This window comes from Bufo gargarizans, chromosome 5 (assembly GCF_014858855.1).
Source record: "Bufo gargarizans isolate SCDJY-AF-19 chromosome 5, ASM1485885v1, whole genome shotgun sequence".
Taxonomy (NCBI): Eukaryota; Metazoa; Chordata; class Amphibia; order Anura; family Bufonidae; genus Bufo; species Bufo gargarizans.
In genome coordinates, this window is record NC_058084.1 from 278,795,814 (window position 1) to 278,818,859 (window position 23,046).

The 23,046-nt window shown below is 43.2% G+C and overlaps 1 protein-coding gene across 1 annotated transcript in view; it reads left to right on the forward strand.

The window, feature by feature from the left end:
- Positions 1-23,046, forward strand: part of LOC122938038 (NFX1-type zinc finger-containing protein 1-like) — a 231,841-nt gene that overhangs the window by 92,209 nt on the left and 116,586 nt on the right. Inside the window, 4 exon segments of the mRNA XM_044293307.1 lie at positions 953-1,060; positions 10,433-10,540; positions 20,915-22,416; positions 22,418-22,469. Coding sequence (XP_044149242.1) covers positions 953-1,060; positions 10,433-10,540; positions 20,915-22,416; positions 22,418-22,469 — 1,770 coding nt within the window.

Below are 23,046 nucleotides of genomic sequence, written 5' to 3' on the forward strand. Positions count from 1 at the left end.
TTAGCTTAGACTAGACAATCTAAAGAAGCAACAGATTTATTATTCAGCATCGGCCACTATGACAAATTTGGCACAATTTGGAACAATCTCTAAGTTTAAAGTGTTTTACTTTTACACAGTATTAGTAAATCCGCCTAATAGTGTATACTGTGTTGCCCCAGAATTTGATTTATATTGGACAGTTATGTTCTGTGTTAGATGGATTAATTATAAACAAGAAACCATTCCAGAGGATACTGTCTGAAGGACAACAGGACACCAGATAGATCCCGATTTATTTTTAATGACCTCACACAGGTTCCATCAAGGTACCCATCATCTTCTTTAACAATTCTTTGGAAGAACGACGTGTGCTTCAGTTCATTGTCTTGCTGCATGGCCAACATTTTCTTGAGATTCAGCTCACAGATGGATGTCTGGACATTTTCCTTTAGAATTTGCTGGTATAATTCAGAATTCATTGTTCCATCAATGATGGCAAGCTGTCCTGGCCCAGTTGCAGCACACAGGCCTAAAAATAGATTTTACCACCACCATGCTTGACAGATGGGCTTAGGCTTTTTATGCTAGAATGCAATGTTTCCCCTTTTTACACACTTTGTGAGTTATCACATTTAGTTAATGCATTATCACGTTGACTCTTAATTCTATTGCATCTGTAATTTAGCCTTTACATTTTCTTCTAATCTTAAAGATTTACTTATTTTTTCCACTCACAGACATGTGATATTGGGTCATTTTTCTCAGTGAATAAATTTGAACCTCAATGAAGTTTAATATGTTTGTCTCATTTATTTGATTTTGTTATCTTTATCGACATTTAGGTGTGACAATCTAAAGTAGGTTTTGGTCCTATGTATCCATAAATATAGAAAATTCTGAAAGGTTCACAAAGTTTCAAGCACCACTGTATGTATCACTTGTAAACCTGTAAAACTTCACCATTTTCTAGAGAATCACGATACTGTAGAGTCTGAACAGACTGAAAAACCAAGGTATGAATTTACAAGACAAAATAAAGGAACAAGATTTTCATCACAAACTGGATTCAACAGCAGAGGTACTTTGATACTAGTATTTTCTTGGCACTAGAGTTGAGCGGACAAATAGATGTTCGGGTTCGGCCGGAGGAGCCTGGTGAGGACGGTGCTGCACAGTGCAGGTGCTGAACAGGAAGAGGAGGGGAGCGCTGGTTTGAATCTCGCGCCTCTCTTCCTGCACCAATCAGCACCCTGGACAGCGGCATTCAGCACCACGGCCAGCACCGCCTCTCCCAAATGCACGGACTGTGATTGGTGGTGTGTAATTACACCACCGATCACAGTCTTTTTCCGGTTCATCAGTTCACCGGAGACCCGAATGGACCGGAAACGCAGCAAACCGCAGGTCTGAATTGACCTGCGTTTTTCTGCGATCGCCAATACGGGGGGTCACATGACCCTCCCGGCGTTGTGACAGGATGCCCTCTGAATGATTTTAGCGGGCATCCTGTTCCGATTAAGCCCCGCTGTGCCGCAATCGCATTTTAAACCCATGACGTACCGGTACATCATGGGTCCTTAAGGACTCGGGAAACATGCCGTATCAGTACGTCATGCGTCCCTAAGGGGTTAAATCCAAGGGTTCACATACTTTTTCCACACGCACTGTGAATGTTTACATGGTGTGTTCAATAAAAAACATGGTAACATTTAATTCTTTGTGTTGTAAGGGATCGTCTTTTTTAAGGGGGTCATACTCACAGATATCTCACCAGACAACGGATTTTCATGTCCAAACTGTGCATTTATTTTGACAGTCTTCTTATAAAGGATAGTCCAGTTATACATCACTTGGTGGAGTGAGGTTCCCACACCGCCATCACTTAAAACACAAATAAACTCCTGCCCGTCTAGGCACTGCCTAAACAAAATACGTCCCTACCTCACTCATAGGGCTCAGTTCACACATGGACAACATATGCGGCTTTCCTCAGCCAACATCAATACTGCAGCCTCAAGGCTGTGACAACTCCAGTACCTTTTGGGGGAGTGTGGCCCAGTAGTCCTCCAGTCGCTGGGCATGCAACCCTCGTTCTCTAGGTGTCGCTAGGTCCTCCAAACCTCAGGCTATTCAAAGCCTTGTGGCCCCTCAGTCCTCCTGACCACACACAGAGCCTCTGCTTCACAAAACAGTCTCGCTCTCCCTCCTCAGACTGACCTACTCTGAGGCGCTTTATGCCAGCCTGATTACAGCAGGCCTCACCTGCGATCACCTCAGGTAGAAAGGAAAACCTGTACTGGAAGGGTGTGGACTGGGAACTCCCTCTACCAAGCCTAGCCACCAGTCCAAGTAAAATCCAGCCCAGAAAATGTATATAGAAATGTCTCAGCAAACTATGCTTTGCTGAGACTACTGCCACTCTCTGGATTTTATCTGTCTCATCCATCTGAGGTATCTGAAGTGGGACAAGACACCTTCCAGCACTGTTCACATTACCACATATCCCCCCCTCTTCTTCAGACCTGAGGTCTGGGGATTTTCCCACATCGTACCATGCCCTCTGGAAGATGTGGTCAGTGTCACATATTTCTCTCTATTCTGCCACCCCCAGGATAGCAGAGCTTGGTATTTCATAAACACTGACTTTCTACCTAGCAGACAGTGTCTAAGGGAGTCCTCCTTCTCCTCTTTGCTGGAGAACTTTTTCTTAGCTTTCTGGCTTGCTCCTTTTCCAGATTTCTTCTTAGGTCCACGACCTCTAACTTCTGCAATCTTTACAGCCGTGTTTTCCACGGGGAGCTCCTGCCTCCTCCTTTTGTTGGAGATCCGGCTGGTCAGTTTTATACCACCCTTTAGCCGCTCTGGGGTCATCTGGTGTTCACACTCGCTTTGTTTCTTTCTTCTATCAACAGATAACACTTCTCTTTTTTCTTTACTCCCCACAGGGTTTAGCTCAGGTTTGGATTCAGTTTCAGAGTCTTCTACTTCTTCAGTGGCTCTCCCCACTTCGGCAGACCCCTCTTCAGCCTTATCCTTGGTCTCTGGAACATCTGAGGATTTCTCCCACTCCAACTCATCGGCCTCAGCTTGTTCAGCCTTTGAGTCTCCTTTGGAGTCTTCCTTCACTCTGTTAGCTTTCTCATACTCCTCGGACACGGCATCATATACTTGCATTCTTAACCCCTCCTCTTTCTCATCAAGGTTGGAGGTACTGGAGACACCGGGGTCCTCATCAGACTCTTCCTCTTCTGGCATTCCCTCCATAGGGTCACACAGGACATTGTTCTCCTCATATTTCTTCCCCAGCAGACTGCTGGATTTCTGGAACGCATTGACGGCAGAGGGGACATCTTTCATGACCCGGTCCTGGCTACTCACTGCCATGGATGTCTTGACTTCTACCTCCACATCAGCTTCATCAACTTGTTCAGAAGAAACTTCTTCCATCTTCTCTGCATCAGCTCGGTCACATTCTTCCGCATATCGGGCCGAGCCGTATTTCTCTATATGAGACATAATTTGCCTCTGGTGGTCCAGGTCCACCATCAGATCATCCAATTCTCGCTGAAGTTTGTTCTTGGTTTTGCGCACAAACGTAATGGATGCGCACTGCTCTTTGGCCTCCTGTTCTAGCTGCTCCCTGCTTTGCTCTGCTGCAGCAGCAGATGTAGGAGTACCACCATTCTCTTTTGGACACCCTGTGGGGGTTCTACCCAGAGTCTCTTTAAGCACATTGTCCATGTCTACTGCAGTTGTCTGTGCTTCTTTGGAGCCTTTACTCTTCACCTGGATATCAGGCAGTAGATCCTTCAGCTCTCTCATCTCTTTCTGATTGCAGCTGTACTGACACGTCTGGTCATCTACCACTGCCTGGTTATAGGTCTCAGTCACTAGGCTGACGTCTCCCCACTTAACTCTCGTCACATCAGGTATAACTATTGTCTGGTCACTACTAGCAACTACTTTAATTTTGCAAGACCTTGACCGGGTAGCTTCTTTCTCTGAGTTGCTATCGGCCACGGCACATGCGTCACCTATATTACTTGCGTCATCATTATCAATTCTGACCTCTAGGGGCACCGATGCGCTAATCCCCACATTGGACACTTCCCCAGCAACCATAAAACCCGTGGGTACTGCATATCCACCTCTGGTACGTGTGGTACACCCTCTGGGCTCACAACATTAACCAGCATTTTTGTATCACATATATTTTTATCAGGAAGGGGCACTTCTGTCCTGACCACATCCTGAAAGGGAAAAGATATGTCATCATCATATACTTCACATGAACTCACATTTTCATTTTTCACTTCAACTACATCACTGTTTTCAATGGTAATTTCCCTTACACGTTCACTTAAAGGGACAGGTACAAGTTCTGCAGGAGTTTTTGCACTCTCTGCAGAAGTGTCTCCATTACTCCACAACTCCCAAAACAAGGGGAAATCACGGCCCAAAACTACATCATGCGCAAGCTTGTTTGCAACCCCAAACGTATAAGTCCCAGTTCCCACTGGAGTCTCACACTCAGTGAGAGCCACCAGATAGTCCTTATTATCCGCATAATTGTTCCGCACATAGTCCCGAGCTACCAAGCTGGCATGTACCAGGCTCACCTGGCACCTTGCGTCCAACAATGCCTGGACTGAACTGCCATTCACCACAATGTTGCACATTTTCGGAGCAGTCTCTAGTCCTAGTGTCTCAACACCTCCTGGCCCAGCATATAGCAACTGCCGCCGACTCACACCACAGTTCACGGTCTCTGAGGTACCAGGGCCCCGGTCAGTCACATGCCCAACCTCCAGAGCCATGCTCACTGTCACGTGGTCTGCTACACCAGCAATTACAGGAACGATCTTACCCATTGTCGCCTCGGGTTCATCCCTCTCACGTGCGATACGTCCATCTCCACAGTAGACATCATCCTTTTTCAGGATGTTGGGAACCTCCCATCTTTGATTCCTGGTCATAGGACAATCAGGTGCACACCTTCCCACTTGGCGATATCTCCAGCAGCACTCTCTCTGTTGCCGGACAGCTGCATGCTGTCGAGGTTGGTTGCTCTTAGCAACAGCCTTATGGCATCTTCGCATATCCTCTCTAGGACTCTGTACACCTTGGCAGAAAACGCTTGAACTCTTGAGAGCCGCACTGCTCTCCATCTCACTCTCTTCCCGTCGGTTGCCCTTGGCAACGGCATACACCACCTCTGCATCCAACCGCATCCTGAGAACCTGCAGTCTTGGCTCCTGGTCACAAGGTCATTGCCCAGTTCCTCCGCACAGCAGTTACCATGGGAAACGCCTTGGGTTAGGACATCTCTTGGTTTGTCCAACCCGCACATGAGCTTTTCCTGCTCCTGTTGCCACATCATTTGCCTTTGGCTTGCCTTCAGATTGGCCCTCATCAGCTGCTTGGTGAAATCCTCCATCCACCCCATAGCAAAAGATAGTCATCTCTAGCAACACAGCAAAAGGGAAAAAAAGAAAATTCCAAACAGGTCAGTCTGTTTTCTGGGCTTCTGGCCCTTTAAATCTCTGCACCACAGCAAAAATAGTCCACAATAGCATGAGCAGACCCTGCTCCACCTAACAAACAAGCTTCTGGCTCTTTAAACTCCAGCACCTGCTCTTTCTCTTGTTGTTGCCCCTAGCTACCGACCGCTGCCCTTCTCTCATGGACAACTTGCCCGCATCCGACACCATATGTAAGGGATCGTCTCTTTTCAGGGGGTCACACTCACAGATATCTCACCAGACAACGGATTTTCATGTCCAAACTGTGCATTTATTTTGACAGTCTTCTTATAAAGGATAGTCCAGTTATACATCGCTGGGTGGGGTAAGGTTCCCACACCGCCAACACTTAAAACACAAATAAACTCCTGCCCGTCTAGGCACTACCTAAACAAAATACGTCCCTACCTCACTCATAGAGCTCAGTTCACACATGGACAACATATGCGGCTTTCCTCAGCCAACATCAATACTGCAGCCTCAAGGCTGTGGCAGCTCCAGTACCTTTTGGGGGAGTGTGGCCCAGTAGTCCTCCAGATGCTGGGCATGCAACCCTTGTTCTCTAGGTGTCGCTAGGTCCTCCAAACCTCAGGGTATTCAAAGCCTTGTGGCCCCTCAATCCTCCTGACCACACACAGAGCCTCTGCTTCACAAAACAGTCTCGCTCTCCCTCCTCAGACTGACCTACTCTGAGGCGCTTTATGCCAGCCTGATTACAGTAGGCCTCACCTGCGATCACCTCAGGTAGAAAGGAAAACCCGTACTGGAAGGGTGTGGACTGGGAACTCCCTCTACCAAGCCTAGCCACCAGTCCAAGTAAAATCCAGCCCAGAAAATGTATACAGAAATGTCTCAGCAAACTATGCTTTGCTGAGACTACTGCCACTCTCTGGATTTTATCTGTCTCACCCATCTGAGGTACCTGAAGTGGGACAACACACCTTCCAGCACTGTTCACATTACCACAGTGTGTTATTAGTTTAAGCAGACTGTGATTGTCTATTGTTGTGACTAAGATGAAGATCAGATCACATTGTATGACCAATTTGTGCAGAAATCCATATCATTCCAAACGGTTCACATACTTTTTCTTGCAACTGTATATTGCTAGTAGAATTCATGCACTAAAGGAGGTGAAATATACACTAACCTTTTGTTTAGAATGTATTTGGAACATTTGTGGACTTTTCTTATCAATCCCTTGAAGAAACTGGAACAGCAATACTGGTTGGGAGAGATGATGAACTTGTTTTAAAACTTTTATTGTTTATTACTTGATTACATTGTCAGGTTCAGAGGTCTGTTAAGTATATATAGGACCATTTAAGCATCTTTTCAAATTGTGCTGTGCATAGTGTTGTCTTTCTTTCTCCTAGATTCAGGCCCAGATAGGACCTGTATTTAGAGCTTGGTTGAACCCAGGGGAAGTTTGGTGATAGACTTCAACATCATTGTTCAGCTGGAGAAAGCACAACAGTGACCAGTCTGGCAGCAAGAGCAGTTGACTGTAAAATCATGTATTAACTTCTTTCCCTATAGATGATTTTCCAGAAAATGAGAGACTAAATAACAAATTTAACTTAGACTAGACAATCTAAAGATGCAACAGATTTATTATTCAGCATCGGCCACTATAGAATGTGTCGGCAGATAAGAACCATTTGGCCCATCTAGTCTGCCCAATATATCTGAATCCTATGAATAGTCCCTGGCCCTATCTTATATGAAGGATAGCCTTATGCCTATCCCATGCATGCTTAAACTCCTTCACTGTATTTGCAGCTACCACTTCTGCAGGAAGGCTATTCCATGCATCCACTACTCTCTCAGTAAAGTAATACTTCCTTATATTACTTTTAAACCTTTGCCCCTCTAATTTAAAACTGTGTCCTCTTGTGGTAGTTTTTCTTCTTTTAAATATGCTCTCCTCCTTTACCGAGTTGATTCCCTTTATGTATTTAAAAGTTTCTATCATATCCCCTCGGTCTCTTCTTTCTTCCAAGCTATACATATTAAGGTCTTTTAACCTTTCCTGGTAAGTTTTATCCTGCAATCCATGTACTAGTTTAGTAGCTCTTCTCTGAACTCTCTCTAGAGTATCTATATCCTTCTGGAGATATGGCCTCCAGTACTGCGCACAATACTCCAAGTGAGGTCTCGCCAGTGATCTGTACAGCGGCATAAGCACTTCACTCTTTCTACTGCTTATACCTCTCCCTATACATCCAAGCATTCTGCTGGCATTTCGTGCTGCTTTATTACATTGTCTTCCCACCTTTAAGTCTTCTGAAATAATTACTCCTAAATCCCTTTCCTCAGATACTGAGGTCAGGACTGTGTCAAATATTCTATATTCTGCCCTTGGGTTTTTACGCCCCAGGTGCATTATCTTGCACTTATCCACATTAAATTTCAGTTGCCAGCGTTCTGACCATTCTTCTAGTTTTCCTAAATCCTTTTCCATTTGGCGTTTCCCTCCAGGAACATCAACCCTGTTACATATCTTTGTGTCATCAGCAAAAAGACAAACCTTACCATCGAGGCCTTTTGCAATATCACTTATGAAGATATTAAACAAAATTGGTCCCAGTACAGATCCCTGTGGAATCCCACTGGTAACATGACCTTGTTTTGAATGTTCTCCATTGACTACAACCCTCTGTTGTCTGTCACTCAGCCACTGCCTAATCCACTCAACAATATGGGAGTCCATGCTCAATGACTGCAGTTTATTGATAAGTCTTCTATGTGGGACAGTGTCAAAAGCCTTACTAAAATCTAGATATGCGATGTCTACTGCACCTCCACCGTCTATTATTTTAGTCACCCAGTCAAAAAAAATCTATAAGATTTGTTTGACATGATCTCCCTGAAGTAAACCCATGCTGTTTTTCATCTTGCAATCCATGGGATTTTAGATGTTCCACAATCCTATCCTTTAATAGGGTTTCCATTAATTTGCCTACTATTGATGTCAGACTCACTGGTCTATAGTTGCTCGATTCCTCCTTACTACCTTTCTTGTGAATGGGCACGACATTTGCCAATTTCCAATCTTCCGGGACGACTCCTGTTACTAATGATTGGTTAAATAAATCTGTTAACGGTTTTGCCAGCTCACCACTAAGCTCTTTTAATAATTTTGGGTGTATCTCATCAGGCCCCTGTGACTTATTTGTCTTCACTTTAGACAGCAAACTTAGAACATCTTCCTCTGTAAAAACACATGCATCAAACGATTTAATAGTCATCCTTTCTAGTGGAGGTCCTTCTCCTTCTTTTTCTTTTGTAAAAACTGAACAGAAGTATTCATTAAGGCAGTCGGCTAGCCCTTTATTCTCTTCTACATACCTTCCGTCCTTTATTTTTAATTTAGTTATTCCTTGTTTTAATTTCCTTTTTTCATTTATATATCTGAAGAATGTCTTATCCCCTTTTTTCATAGACTGAGCTAGTTTTTCTTCTGCCTGAGCTTTAGAAGTTCTTATAACTTGCTTGGCCTCTTTCTGCCTAATCTTGTAGATTTTCTTATCTTCATTGCTCTGTTTTTTTTTATAATTACAAAATGCTAGCTTTTTATTTTTAATGATTTGGGCCACTTCTGCTGAGTACCACAGTGGTCTCTTCCTTTTTTTGCTTTTACTGACAAGTCTAATGCAATTTTCTGTTGCCTTCAATAATGCACCTTTTAAGTAGTCCCATTTCTCCTGGACTCCATGTAATCCGTTCCAGTCTGATAAGGACTCATTTATGACTAATTTCATTTTTGAAAAGTCTGTTTTTCTAAAATCTAAAACTTTTGTTTTTGTGTGGTGGGACTCTTTCACAGTTCTTATATTAAACCACACTGACTGGTGATCACTAGATCCCAAGGTTTCGCCTACAATGACATCATATACCGAATCCCCATTTGTGAATATCAAATCCAAAATGGCCTCCCTCCGGGTTGGCTCCTCAACCATTTGTTGTAGGGATAACCCCAGTAGGGAATTTAGAATATCTGTACTCCTGGTAGAACTTGCTATTTTGGTTTTCCAGTTTATATCTGGAAGATTGAAATCTCCCATAAGGATAACTTCTCCATAATTTGGCACAATTTGGAACAATCTCTAAGTTTAAAGTGTTTTACTTTTACACAGTATTCGTAAATCCGCCTAATCGTGTATACTGTGTTGCCCCAGAATTTGATTTATATTGGACAGTTATGTTCTGTGTTAGATGGATTAATTATAAACAAGAAACCATTCCAGAGGATACTGTCTGAAGGACAACAGGACACCAGATAGATCCCGATTTATTTTTAATGACATCACACGGGTTCCATCAAGGTACCCATCATCTTCTTTAACCATTCTTTGGTGGAACGACTTGTGCTTCAGTTCATTGTCTTGCTGCATGACCAACATTTTCTTGAGATTCAGCTCACAGATGGATGTCTGGACATTTTCCTTTAGAATTTGCTGGTATAATTCAGAATTCATTGTTCCATCAATGATGGCAAGCTGTCCTGGCCCAGTTGCACTTGGGCTTAGGCTTTTTATGCTAGAATGCAGTGTTTCCCCTTTTTACACACTTTGTGAGTTATCACATTTAGTTAATGCATTATCTTGTTGACTCTAAATTCTATTGCATCTGTAATTTTGCCTTTAATTTTTTTTCTAATCCTAAAGATTTACTTATTTTTTCCACTCACAGACATGTGATATTGGGTCATTTTTCTCAGTGAATAAATTTGAACCTCAATGAAGTTTAATATGTTTGTCTCATTTATTTGATTTGGTTATCTTTATCTACATTTAGGTGTGCCAATCTGAAGTAGGTTTTGGTCCTATGTATCCATAAATATAGAAAATTATGAAAGGTTCACAAAGTTTCAAGCATCACTGTATGTATCACTTGTAAACCTGTAAAACTTCACCATTTTCCAGAGAATCAAGATACTGAAGAGTCTGAACAGACTGAAAAACCAAGGTATGAATTTACAAGACAAAATAAAGGAACAAGATTTTCATCACAAACTGGATTCAACAGCAGAGGTACTTTGATACTAGTATTTTCTTGGCACTAGAGTTGAGCGGACACCTGGATGTTCGGGTTCAGCAGGTTCGGCCAAACTTGGAAAAAAAAAAACTGAACCCCATTGGGGACCCAAACTTTTGAGCACTAAAATGGCTTTAAAAATGTCATGGAAAGAGCTAGAGGGCTGCAAAAGGGAGCAAAATGTGCTTAAGAGCATGACAAATGCTCTGCAAACAAATGTGGATAGGGAAATGAATTAAAAAAACATAAAAGACCTTAAAAAAATACAAATTTGGAATGATGTAGGAGAAAGAGGTTGAGGAGGCGGTGGATGGGTGGATGTGGCCGTGTAGGCTCACGTGGCGGTCTAGGCGGAAGCGGCGACGAAGGAGGAATAGTTAGCCAACACAGATGTGTGTTAATTTGCATTTTTACATAGGGGTATCCCCCAAAATATTGGGACATATAAAAAAAAAAAAAGGAATAAGTGCACTTCAGTACAAGGATGGATGGTTGAGGCTGTTAGAACTGTCTATTCTACACAAGGTACAGACAAGTCCTTAGGGTTCCAAGCCTGGTTCATTTTAATGAACATAAGCTTGTCCACGTTGGCTGTGGACAGGCGGCTGCGTCTGTCTGTAATGACGCCTCCTGCCGTGCAAAATACACGGCAGGAGAATACACTGGCTGCAGGGCAGGCCAGCACCTCCAAGGCATACAGGGCAAGCTCTGGCCATGTGGACAATTTGGAGACCCAGAAAATGAATGGGGCAGAACCATCAGTCAGTACATGTAGGCGTGCGCACAGGTACTGTTCCACCATGTTGTTCAAATGCTGCCTCCTGCTAACACGCTCCATATCAGCAGTTGGGGCCGGTTGTTGCGGCGAGGTGACAAAGTTTTTCCACATGTCGGCCATGCTAACCCTGCCTTCTGAGGTGCTGGTGCTGATACAGCTGCTTTGGCGACCTCTTCCTCCTCCCCTGCCTTCGCCTTGTGCTTCCACTTGTCCCCCGGCGTCAGTCGGGAATGCTCTCAGAAGCGCGTCTACCAGCGTGCCCCTGTAGTTGCGCATCTTCCGATCACGCTCCAGTGAGAGAATTAAGGACGGCACATTGTCTTTGTAACGTGGATCCAGCAGGGTGGCCACCCAGTAGTCAGCACAGGTTAAAATGTCAGCAACTCTGCTGTCGTTGCGCAGGGAGTGCAGCATGTAGTCGCTCATGTGTGCCAGGCTGCCCAGAGGTAAGGACAAGCTGTCCTCTAGGAGGCGTATCGTCTGCGTCCTCCGTATACCCCAAGCCACGCACCAGTGATGGGCCCGAGCTGCGTTGGATGCCACCCTGCTGTGAACATGCTTCATGCCTATCCTCCTCCTCATCCTCCTCATCCTCTTCCTCGTCCTCCAGTAGTGGGCCCTGGCTGGCCAAATTTGTACCTGGCCTCTGCTGTTGCGAAAATCCTTTTTCTGAGCCACTTCTAAAAGACTGGCCTAAAAGTGTTAGAGATGACCCCTCTTCCTCCTCCTCATCCTGGGCCACATCCTCTTCCATCATCGCCCTAAGTGTTTTCTCAAGGAGACATAGAAGTGGTATTGTAACGCTGATAATGGCGTCATTGCCACTGGCCATGTTGGTGAAGTACTCGAAACAGCGCAACAGGTCTCACATGGAGGCCCAGTCATTGGTGGGGAAGTGGTGCTGTTCCACAGTGCGACTCACCTGTGCATGCTGCAGCTGAAACTCCACTATGGCCTGCTGCTACTCGCACAGTCTCTCCAGCATGTGCAAGGTGGAGTTCCACCTGGTGGGCACGTCGCATATGAGGCGGTGAGCGGGAAGGCCGAAGTTACGCTGTAGAGCAGACAGCCGAGCGGCGGCAGGATGAGAACGCCGGAAGCGCGCACAGACGACCCGCACTTTATGCAGCAGCTCTGACACGTCGGGGTAGTTGTGATTGAATTTCTGCACCACCAAATTCAGCACATGTGCCAGGCAAGGGATGTGCGTCAAACTGGCTAGTCCCAGAGCTGCAAAGAGATTTCGCCCATTATCGCACACCACCAGGCCGGGCTTGAGGCTCACTGGCAGCAACCACTCGTCAGTCTGTTGTTCTATCCCCCGCCACAACTCCTGCGCGGTGTGGGGCCTGTCCCCCAAACACATCAGTTTCAGAACGGCCTGCTGATGTTTATCCCTGGCTGTGCTGAAGTTGGTGGGGAAGGTCTGTCAGATGAGGAGCTGGCAGAAGAAGAGGAGGAAGCCGAGTAGGAAGAGGAGGCAACAGGAGGCAAAGAATGATGCCCTGCGATCCTTCTCGGCGGAAGAACATGCGCCAAACAGCTCTCCGCCTGGGGCCTAGCCGCCACTACATTTACCCACTGTGCAGTTAGGGAGATATAGCGTCCCTGGCCGTGCTTACTGGTCCACGTATCTGTGGTTAGGTGGACCTTGCCACAGATGGCGTTGCGCAGTGCACACTTGATTTTATCAGCTACTTTGTTGTGCAGGGAGGGCACGGCTCTCCTGGAGAAGTAGTGGCGGCTGGGAATGTCGTACTGTGGGACAGCAAGCGACATGAGCTGTTTAAAGCTGTCCATCTCCACCAGACTGAATGACAGCATTTCAAAGGCCAGTAGTTTAGAAATGCTGGCATTCAGGGCCAGGGATAGAGGGTGGCTAGGTGGGAATTTACGCTTTCTATCAAAGGTTTGTGAGATGGAGAGCTGAACGTTTCCGTGTGACATGGTTAAGATGCTTGGTGACAGAGGTGGTGTTGTTGGTGGCACATCCTCCTGTTTGCTGGGCGTCAATGTTCCTCCAGAGGTGGAGGAAGAGGCCGAGGCAGCAGCAGAAGAGGGAGCAAGAGGGGCCTGAGCCCTTTCTTGGTTTAGAAGGTGCTTACTCCACTGCAGCCCATATCTCGCATGTAGATGCCTGGTCATGCAGGTTGTGTTAAGGTTCAGAACGTTAATGCCTCGCTTCAGGCTCTGATGGCACAGCGTGCAAACCACTCGGGTCTTGTCGTCAGCACATTGTGTGAAGAAGTGCCATGCCAGGGAACTCCTTGAAGCTGCCTTTGGTGTGCTCGGTCCCTGGTGACGGTGGCCAGTAGCAGGCGAACTGTTTTGGCAACGGCTGCTCTGCTTTTGCACCCTGCTCTCGCTTTTGCTACGCTGTTGGCTAGGTCTCACCACTGCCTCTTCCTCCGAACTCTGAAAGTCAGTGGCACAACCTTCATTCCATGTGGGGTCTAGGACCTTATTGTCCCCTGCATCGTCTTCCACCCAGTCTTCCTCCCTGACCTCCTTTTCGGTCTGCACACTGTAGAAAGATGCAGCAGTTGGCACCTGTGTTTTATCATCATCAGAGACGTGCTGAAGTGGTATTCCCATGTCCTCATCAGGAAACATAAGTGGTTATGCGTCAGTGCATTCTATGTCTTCCACCCCTGGGGAAGGGCTAGGTGGATGCCCTTGGGAAACCCTGCCAGCAGAGTCTTCAAACAGCATAAGAGACTGCTGCATGACTTGAGGCTCAGACAGGTTCTCCGATATGGGGTGATGTGACAGACTGATGGGCATGGATTTCAGGCGCCACCTGTGCGCTTTCTGCAGAAGACTGAGTGGGAGAAAATGTGAACATGCTGGATCCACTGTCGGACACCCAATTGACTAGCGCCTGTACTTGTTCAGGCCTTACCATCCTTAGAACGGCATTAAGCCCGATCAAATATCGCTGTAGATTCTGGCGGCTACTGGGACCTGAGGTAAACACCAATCGTAGATAACTCACAAAGTGAGTATGCGTACTAGGCCTGTACACCAAGTATCAATACCAAAAAGGAGGAAAAGGCAAAGCACGACTAACAATATATATAAACTTTACTATGGTTCCCAAAAAGGGGAAAATCCAATCAAATACAATGACGAACAATACAATACAATGGTGGATGAAAGACACACAGGGTGGAAAAGGATCACAAAATAGACAACATGAAAAAACAATTAATGAAGGAGGCAAAAGAGATACTAGATGATTAATAAATACCCAAGTGGAAAACGTATAACAATGACCTCGCCAAACCATGAACAAAATATTGGAGACAGATATAGTACATAAATTTAAAGTGCAAAGTGCATAAGATACAATGTATATGGACAATAAGGCTCCTTTCACACTAGCGTTCGCTGGTCCGCTCGTAAGCTCCGTTTGAAGGAGCTCACGAGCGGACCCGAACGCAGCCGTCCAGCCCTGATGCAGTCTGAATGGAGCGGATCCGCTCAGACTGCATCAGTCTGGCGGCGTTCAGCCTCCGCTCGCCTCCGCACGGACAGGCGGACAGCTGAACGCTGCTTGCAGCGTTCGGGTGTCCGCCTGGCCGTGCGGAGGCGTGCGGATCCGTGCGGATCCGTCCAGACTTACAATGTAAGTCAATGGGGACGGATCCGTTTGAAGATGTCACCCTGTGGCTCAATCTTCAGGCGGATCCGTCCCCCATTGACTTTACATTGAAAGTCTGGACGGATCCGTACGAGGCTATTTTCACACTTAGCTTTTATATGCTAAAATAATGCAGACGGATCCGTTCTGAACGGAGCCTTCGTCTGCATTATTATGAGCGGATCCGTTCAGAACGGATCCGCCCGAACGCTAGTGTTAAAGTAGCCTAAGATGAACAATATGGTAAATAAAAATTCCATGAATAAATACCAAAATAGGGGCTTTTTGGATCACTATTTTGGTATTTATTCATGTAATTTTTATTTACCATATTGTTCATCTTAATAGTTTTTTCATGTTGTCCATTTTGTGATCCTTTTCCACTGTGTGTGTCTTTCATCCACCATTGTATTGTATGTCATTGTATTTTATCGGATTTTCCCCTTTTTGGGAACCATAATAAAGTTTATATATATTGTTAGTCGTGCTTTGCCTTTTCCTCCTTTTTGGTGTTGGGACCTGAGGTAGTAGGTTCAGTAGGACGTGTAGCTGTGGCAGAATGGCCACGTCCTCTCCCTGCACCAGAGGCTCCACCAACACCACCACCACGACCACGTCCCTTATTAGATGTTTGCCTCATAGTTAGCGTTCACAAAGCAAAGTAAAAAGTGGTTAAGTCTGTTAAAAATAATTAACCGCCAATAAAAACCCTGATGTAGGGTATTGCACTCAATTATTTTATTTTTTTACTCTATATGACAGCAGTATTTGTGGCCTAAATTTCACAGTAATTTATGCATGTCTAATCCCAGAAGTGCAATATATCAGAGGGTTTTTTCACCCCAGTAAGCACAAAGCCGTATTTCTGGCCTAAATGTGACAGTCACTTATGCACGTCTAATCCCAGATGTGCAGTATATTAGAGGATTTTTTCACCCCAGTAAGCACAAAGCCGTATTTCTGGCCTAAATGTGACACTCACTTATGCATGTCTAATTCCAGATGTGCAGTATATTAGAGGGTTTTTTCACCCCAGTAAGCACAAAGCCGTATTTCTGGCCTAAATGTGACACTCACTTATGCACGTCTAATCCCAGATTTGCAGTATATCAGAGGGTTTTTTCACCCCAGTAACCAAAAAGCCTTATTTCTGGCCTTAATGTGACAGTCACTTATGCACGTCTCATCCCAGATGTGCAGTATATTAGAGGTTTTTTTCACCCCAGTAAGCACAAAGCCATATTTCTGGCCTAAATGTGACACTCACTTATGCACGTCTAATCCCAGATTTGCAGTATATCAGAGGGTTTTTTCACCCCAGTAACCAAAAAGCCTTATTTCTGGCCTTAATGTGACACTCACTTATGCATGTCTAATCCCATATGTGCAGTATATGAAACAGATGTTTTTTTTTCACCACAGTAAGCAAAAAGCTGCATTTCTGGCCTAAATGTAACACTCACTTATGCACGTCTAATCCCAGACGTGCAGTATATCACAGTTTTTTTTCACCCCAGTAACCACAAAGCCGTATTTCTGGCCTAAATATGACACTCACTTATGCATGTCTAATCCCAGATGTTCAGTATATTAGAGGGATTTTTCACTCCAGTAAGCACAAAGCCGTATTTCTGGCCTAAATGTGACAATCACTTATGCATGTCTAATCCCAGATTTGCAGTATATTACAGGTTTTTTTCACCCCAGCAAGAACAAAGCTGTATTTCTGGCCTAAATGTGACACTCACTTATGCATGTCTAATCCCAGATGTGCAGTATATTAGAGGGTTTTTTCACCCCAGTAACCAAAAAGACTTATTTCTGGCCTAAATGTGACACTCACTTATTCATGTCTAATCCCTGATGTGCAGTATATCAGAGGGTTTTTTCACCCCAGTAATCAAAAAGCTGTATTTCTAGCCTAAATGTGACACTCACTTATGCACGTCTAATCCTAGATGTGCAGTATATTAGAGGGGTTTTTCACCCCAGTAACCAAAAAGCTGTATTTCTGGCCTAAATGTGACACTCACTTATGCATGCCTAATCCCAGATGTGCAGTATATCAGAGGTTTATTTCACCCCAGTAACCAAAAAGCCGTATTTCTGGCCTAAATGTGACACTCACTTTCGCACGTCTAATCCCAGATGTGCATTATATGAAGCAGATGTTTTTTTTTTACCACAGTATGCCCCAGTATGAGAAAGCCTTATTTGTGGCCGAAATTTCACAGTCACTTATGCGTGTCTAATCCCAGATGTGCACTATATGAAACAGGTGGTTTCTTTTCGCCACAGTAAGCAAAAAGCTGTATTTCTGCCCTAAATGTGACACTTACTTATGCATGTCTAATCCTAGATGTGCACTATATGAAACAGATGGGGGTTTTTCACCCCAGTATGAGAAATACATATTTGTGGCCTAAATTTCACAGTCACTTATGCATGTCTAATCCCAGATGTGCAGTATATCAGAGGGTTTTTTCACCCCAGTAAGCACAAAGCCGTATTTCTGGCCTAAATGTGGCACTCACTTATGCACGTCTAATCCTAGATGTGCACTATATGAAACAGGTGGTTTCTTTTCGCCACAGTAAGCAAAAAGCTGTATTTCTGCCCTAAATGTGACACTTACTTATGCATATCTAATCCTAGATGTGCACTATATGAAACAGATGATTTTTTTTCACCCCAGTATGCCCCAGTATGAGAAAGCCGTATTTGGGGCCTAAATTTCACAGTCACTTATGCACGTCTAATCCCAGATATGCAGTATATCAGAGGTTTTTTCACTCCAGTAAGCAAAAAGCTGTATTTCTGGCTTAAATGTGACACTCACTTATGCACATCTAATCCTAGATGTGCACTATATGAAACAGGTGGGTTTTTTTCACCACAGAAAGCAAAAGGCTGCACCCACAAAACACATTTGCTGTAGATCGCTGAGTAAAAAAGCAGTTCTTCATAAGATTTCTCCCTAATCTCTCCCTCACAGCAGCTGCAGCCTCTCCCTACACTAATCCGAGAAGAGTGACGGGCGGCGCTACGTGACTCCAGCTTAAATAGAGGCTGGGTCATATGCTGCAGTTGTTCAATCACAGCCATGCCAATAGTAGGCATGGCTGTGATGGCCTTTTGGGGCAAGTAGTATGGCGCTTGTTGATTGGCTGCTGTGCAGCCTTTCAAAAAGCGCTAAGAAAGCGCTGAACACCGAACCCGAACTTTTACTTAAATGTTCGGGTTCGGATCCAGGTGCCAAAAAACCTAAAGTTCGGTACGAACCCGAACAGTTCAGGTTCACTCAACTCTACTTGACACCAGTTACTGTTGTTTGGCTGTTGATAATATGTCTTTCAAAATGGTAGGTGAGAATTTGTAAGGGAATATATAATAGGACAATTAGATCTTGTTAGATTATAAAATGCAATACTGATAAACCCATTTATGATCCATAATGTACATAGCCATCATAAGTGAGGGATGGATATATACAGTATGTCATAGTAATCACACAGGTACTGCTACTGTACCCACAAGGTCAGCAATAGAAGCTCAACTGATACTCGGGCTGCAACTGCAGGGATTGAAGTTTACTCCAATCCTTATTGTTTAACCCCTGCTTTATTCTGTAGGATGATACACTTATAAATGATATAAGGCTACTTTCACATTTGTGTTCAGGGCTCCGCTTGTGAGTTTCGTTTAAAGGCTCTCACAAGCGGCCCCGAACGGATCCGTACAGCCCTAATGCATTCTGAGTGGATGCGGATCCGCTCAGAATGCATCAGTCTGGCAGCGTTTGGGCTCCGCTCAGCAGTCGGACACCTGAACGCTGCTTGCAGCATTTGGGTGTCCGCCTGGCCGTGCGGAGGCAAACGGATTCGTCCAGACTTACAATGGAAGTCAATGGGGACGGATCCGTTTGAATTTGACACTATATGGCTCAATTTTCAAACGGATCTGTTTTTTTTTTGTTTTTTTTTCATGGTAATGCAAACGGATCCGTTCTGAACGGATCTAAGCGTTTGCATTATAGGTGCGGATCCGTCTGTGCAGATACCAGACAGTTCCGCTCCGAACGCAAGTGTGAAAGTAGCCTAAATTAGGTATCACCATAATCATATTAACTATCAGAATAAACTTAACCTGTTTAAATTTATATTGCATGGCAAGTGTCACTAAATGAAACAAGAAAAATAAAAAACCAAAAGAAATTGGAGAATTTCTATTTTTTCATTCCCTCCCTCAATAAATGATAACATATATGTATTGAAAAGTGGTGTCATTGAAAAATAAAACTCCTCGGCAAAAAACAGGCTCAGGAAATCAGCCTCATATGTGTGTGTTGTCAGAAAAAAGTTATGGCTCAGTGAAAGTAGGGATAAAAAAAATAAATGAAAAAAAAACTACATCCTGATGGCCAGCACAGTAGTGATACCTCTCAATCGGTGATTGGGTGAGTATGCATCTCTCTGCATTTCCTGTGTGTCAAGTTAGAAACACAAAGCAGAGACCAGTGGGAACCATGTAAAGCCTCATTCACATGTCAGTGTATTGGTCAGTGATTTCCATCAGTGATTGTGACCCAAAAACAGGATTGGAACCTCCACAGACATAAGGTATAAGGGAAAGATCTGCACCTGTTCTGTGTTTAGCTCCGCACCTGGTTTTGGCTCACTGACTGTGTGAATGAGGCATAAGCATTAGAATGGGAGCAGTTGGGAGCAGTATGGTGAATATCACCTCTTTATTTTTTAACCCACCCTAAGCAATTTCCTAAAATGTATTCCCTACTGGACAACCCTTTAACTGTATTCTGCAAGTCATTACGTTTTGGCTGATACTAACGCACAATAGTATGCCATAGCACAATAAAAATAATTAGTTTTTGTGTCATCAGTTTTCCAGAGCGTAACTTTTTTATTTTTCATCAGTTTAGCTTATAAAGGCGCATAGGGGCACATAGGGATTACTAACTTTAATTTCTTTTTTAGGGTGATAAAAACAACCATTCAGGCCTTGTTATTTGAAGTGTTTTTTTTTTACATTGTTTGCCTTGTGTGATGAATAACATGTTCATTTTTTACAACGAGACAAATTAGTTTTTGTACGTCTTTTGTTTCATCAGTCAAAACATTTTATTTTTTTCTTAGTACTTTAAACAATGTTTCTTTATAATATCTTTAACTTTTGCTTCTACTTTTTTTTTTTTTCATTCTGTTTGGAGACTTCAACTTTCAGTCTTTTGACTGATTCTATAAAATACTGAAATACTTCTGTAACACTTACAGGCAGCCTTGTAGGCCCTTCTTTAGACAGGGCCTAACAGGCTCACACACATGGCAGACTTTGGGGCCTTGGTTAGGCTCCTGACCACCATGGCAATCCATGTGAACAGGGGTGCCAATTAGTTTATATCCACTACTGATGGTGTGAGCAGAGAGTGTTGAACAAATGTCATCCCTATGCTGCAAAAGTATGGCTTGGTACTCTGTGTACCATAATATTACAGCACAGGATGATAATGAACTGTTTAATAACATCTTACTGTCTATGTGGGCCCTAGTAACTAACTGAAGCCTCTGAAATCAATATAGTTCAAAAGTGCTCGGCCAAACTCCCCTAGGCTTTACACACACTGCCATATTGATGCTCTGTGTGTAAGTCATATATTTAGCACATATATTTTATCCATAAATCCCCTCTTCTGATCTAGGGAAATGACTAGTTTAAGTAGCATCCCTGGTAGTTTAAGTTAGTGAAGGGATTAATGTTAGCATCCCTGGCAGTCTATGGATGTGAAAGGGTTACTCTTCAAAGGCAAAAATAACAGAATACATTATTATTATTACTGCAGCAAAACCTTTACAAATTTTACATGAACTATGCTAACATTCATTGTTGGAGTAAACCAAACAGACATTTTATCTTGTCATCTTTAACCTACAGGAAATTATGAAAACAAAGGTAAAAAGTATTCAATTCTTAAAAGCCTTGGTATCGTAAACTATGACGAAGGGAAGAAAAACCTAATCAAGAGACAGAAAACAAGAGAGCTTGACATTCTGGAACTCAGAAAAATGGAAAGGCTTGAACCTTCTGAGATCATAATGGCACTTGCTGCACCCAATAGTGGTTTTGAGCAACTTGTAAATGAAGCAACCATGGATCCTGAGTTGGTGAAGAAACTTCTTGAACTATTAAGCAAAGCCACTGAGTGCATGTCAAGTCGCCAAAATTTAATACATATCTTAAGCCATGTCCTTAATTCCCTTTTCCTGAAGCAAATCCTCTCATCCTACATTTTGCAGTGCAGCACTAGTCAGCAGAGTGAAGAAATATGCTTAATTGTGGATCACTCCCTTACTGTGCTGACTGAGATTCTAAGTATTTTTCCATCTAGTTCCTTTGCAGATGTAACCATAGTCAAAACTGTTCTTGAAAGTGTTATGGAACAGATGGAAGCAAATGGCACAATTTTTTCAGAGAAAACAAAACAAAACATAGCAACGCTAAAGCTTTTTCTACAGAACTTACAAGACAAAAAGCAAGATGGAACGCTCAAATCTGATAATTATATCTATGTAGTTGGAAAAAAGGGTCTTGTTCTCAGTGATGACTTCCGTAACGTCTCAGTGTTTCCAACACATGATGATATTTATTTAAAAACCAGTCCTCATTTGCCCCCAAATATCATAGACGGAACTTATCCTGATGTTACATCCTACCTCAACACTCACTTTTCTTTATTAAGAGAAGACTTCATTCGCCCACTAAGAGATGGTATTTCTCAATACTTAAGAGGGCAGAACAGTAATTATATTGATGATATCCGTTTATATTTTGACGTATCAGTTTTGGATTCTGTTTGTGTCCAATCAGGGATTGTTTATAATGTCAAATTTTCAACCAAACATCTGAAATATATTATTTGGGAAAATTCACAACGCCTGCTCTATGGTTCCCTTGTCTGTCTTTCGAATGACAACTTCAATAATATGTTATTTGCTACTGTGGCAGAAAGAGAAATTAGTAATATCAAGAAAGGAATTATAACTTTAATGTTCCATGAAGAAAGTCGTGAACAGCTGGCATTGTATGCAGATGATAATCGTCTGTTTGTGATGGCTGAAACAACTGCATATTTTGAAGCCTATCAGCATACCCTAGAGGGTCTCAAAGAAATGAAAGAATATGATTTTCCATTACAGAATTACATTGTGCATTGTGAGACGACTATGTCTCCTCCTGCTTATTTATTCAACAATCTTCAGTCTTCATTTACTTTACAAGTGCTTGAACACCATACACGTTTAGACGTTTCAGATAAGGCAACCTGCTATGAGATTAATAAAAATAAAACCAAGCCTCTCAAGTTTAATGTGCTTGATCTTAACACATGGCCCTCGAAAGAAGAGCTTGAATTTGACAGTTCTCAATTCGAAGCATTCCGAGAAAAGTCTAACAAGTGAGCTATCCATTATACAAGGTCCTCCAGGCACAGGTAATTTCTTTTTTAATAATATTTTTAAAATCTCCTGAAACAAAAATACATTTTAATATAGCGGCTAGGGCCACAAAAAGAGATAACATCCAATACAGTCATTGCTTTTAGGGTTTAGATTTTTTTGGTCTTCACTGCATGGTAAAAATGACATTTACTATGAGGGTCAGTATGATTATAGAGATAGAAAATGTATATGGTTTTTGTTTTAATACATTTAAAAATTAAAATGTAGCATAAGTTAATCGGTTGTTGCACATGTGCGATGTGGTTATACAAATTATAGTTAATATATATGTGTACGAGAAAGGTTTTTTTCTTAATTTTGAATAATTAAAAAAAAAGTGTTTTATTTATTCAACTTTATTTAGTCTTAAGTCTTCTTAGTGGACCTGCAATCTTTAGATTGCTTGTAGACTACAGTGTAATACTTTTGTATTACAGTGTATAGCAATTCTGATTGGCAGGATATAATAGTGGCCTGGATATGTAAAGCCTGGGGACCTTCTACAATAAAGCACGGCATCTGAGATGTTAAACTGACAGCTCCTGCTCCTGAGCCAGTGCCATCTCCATG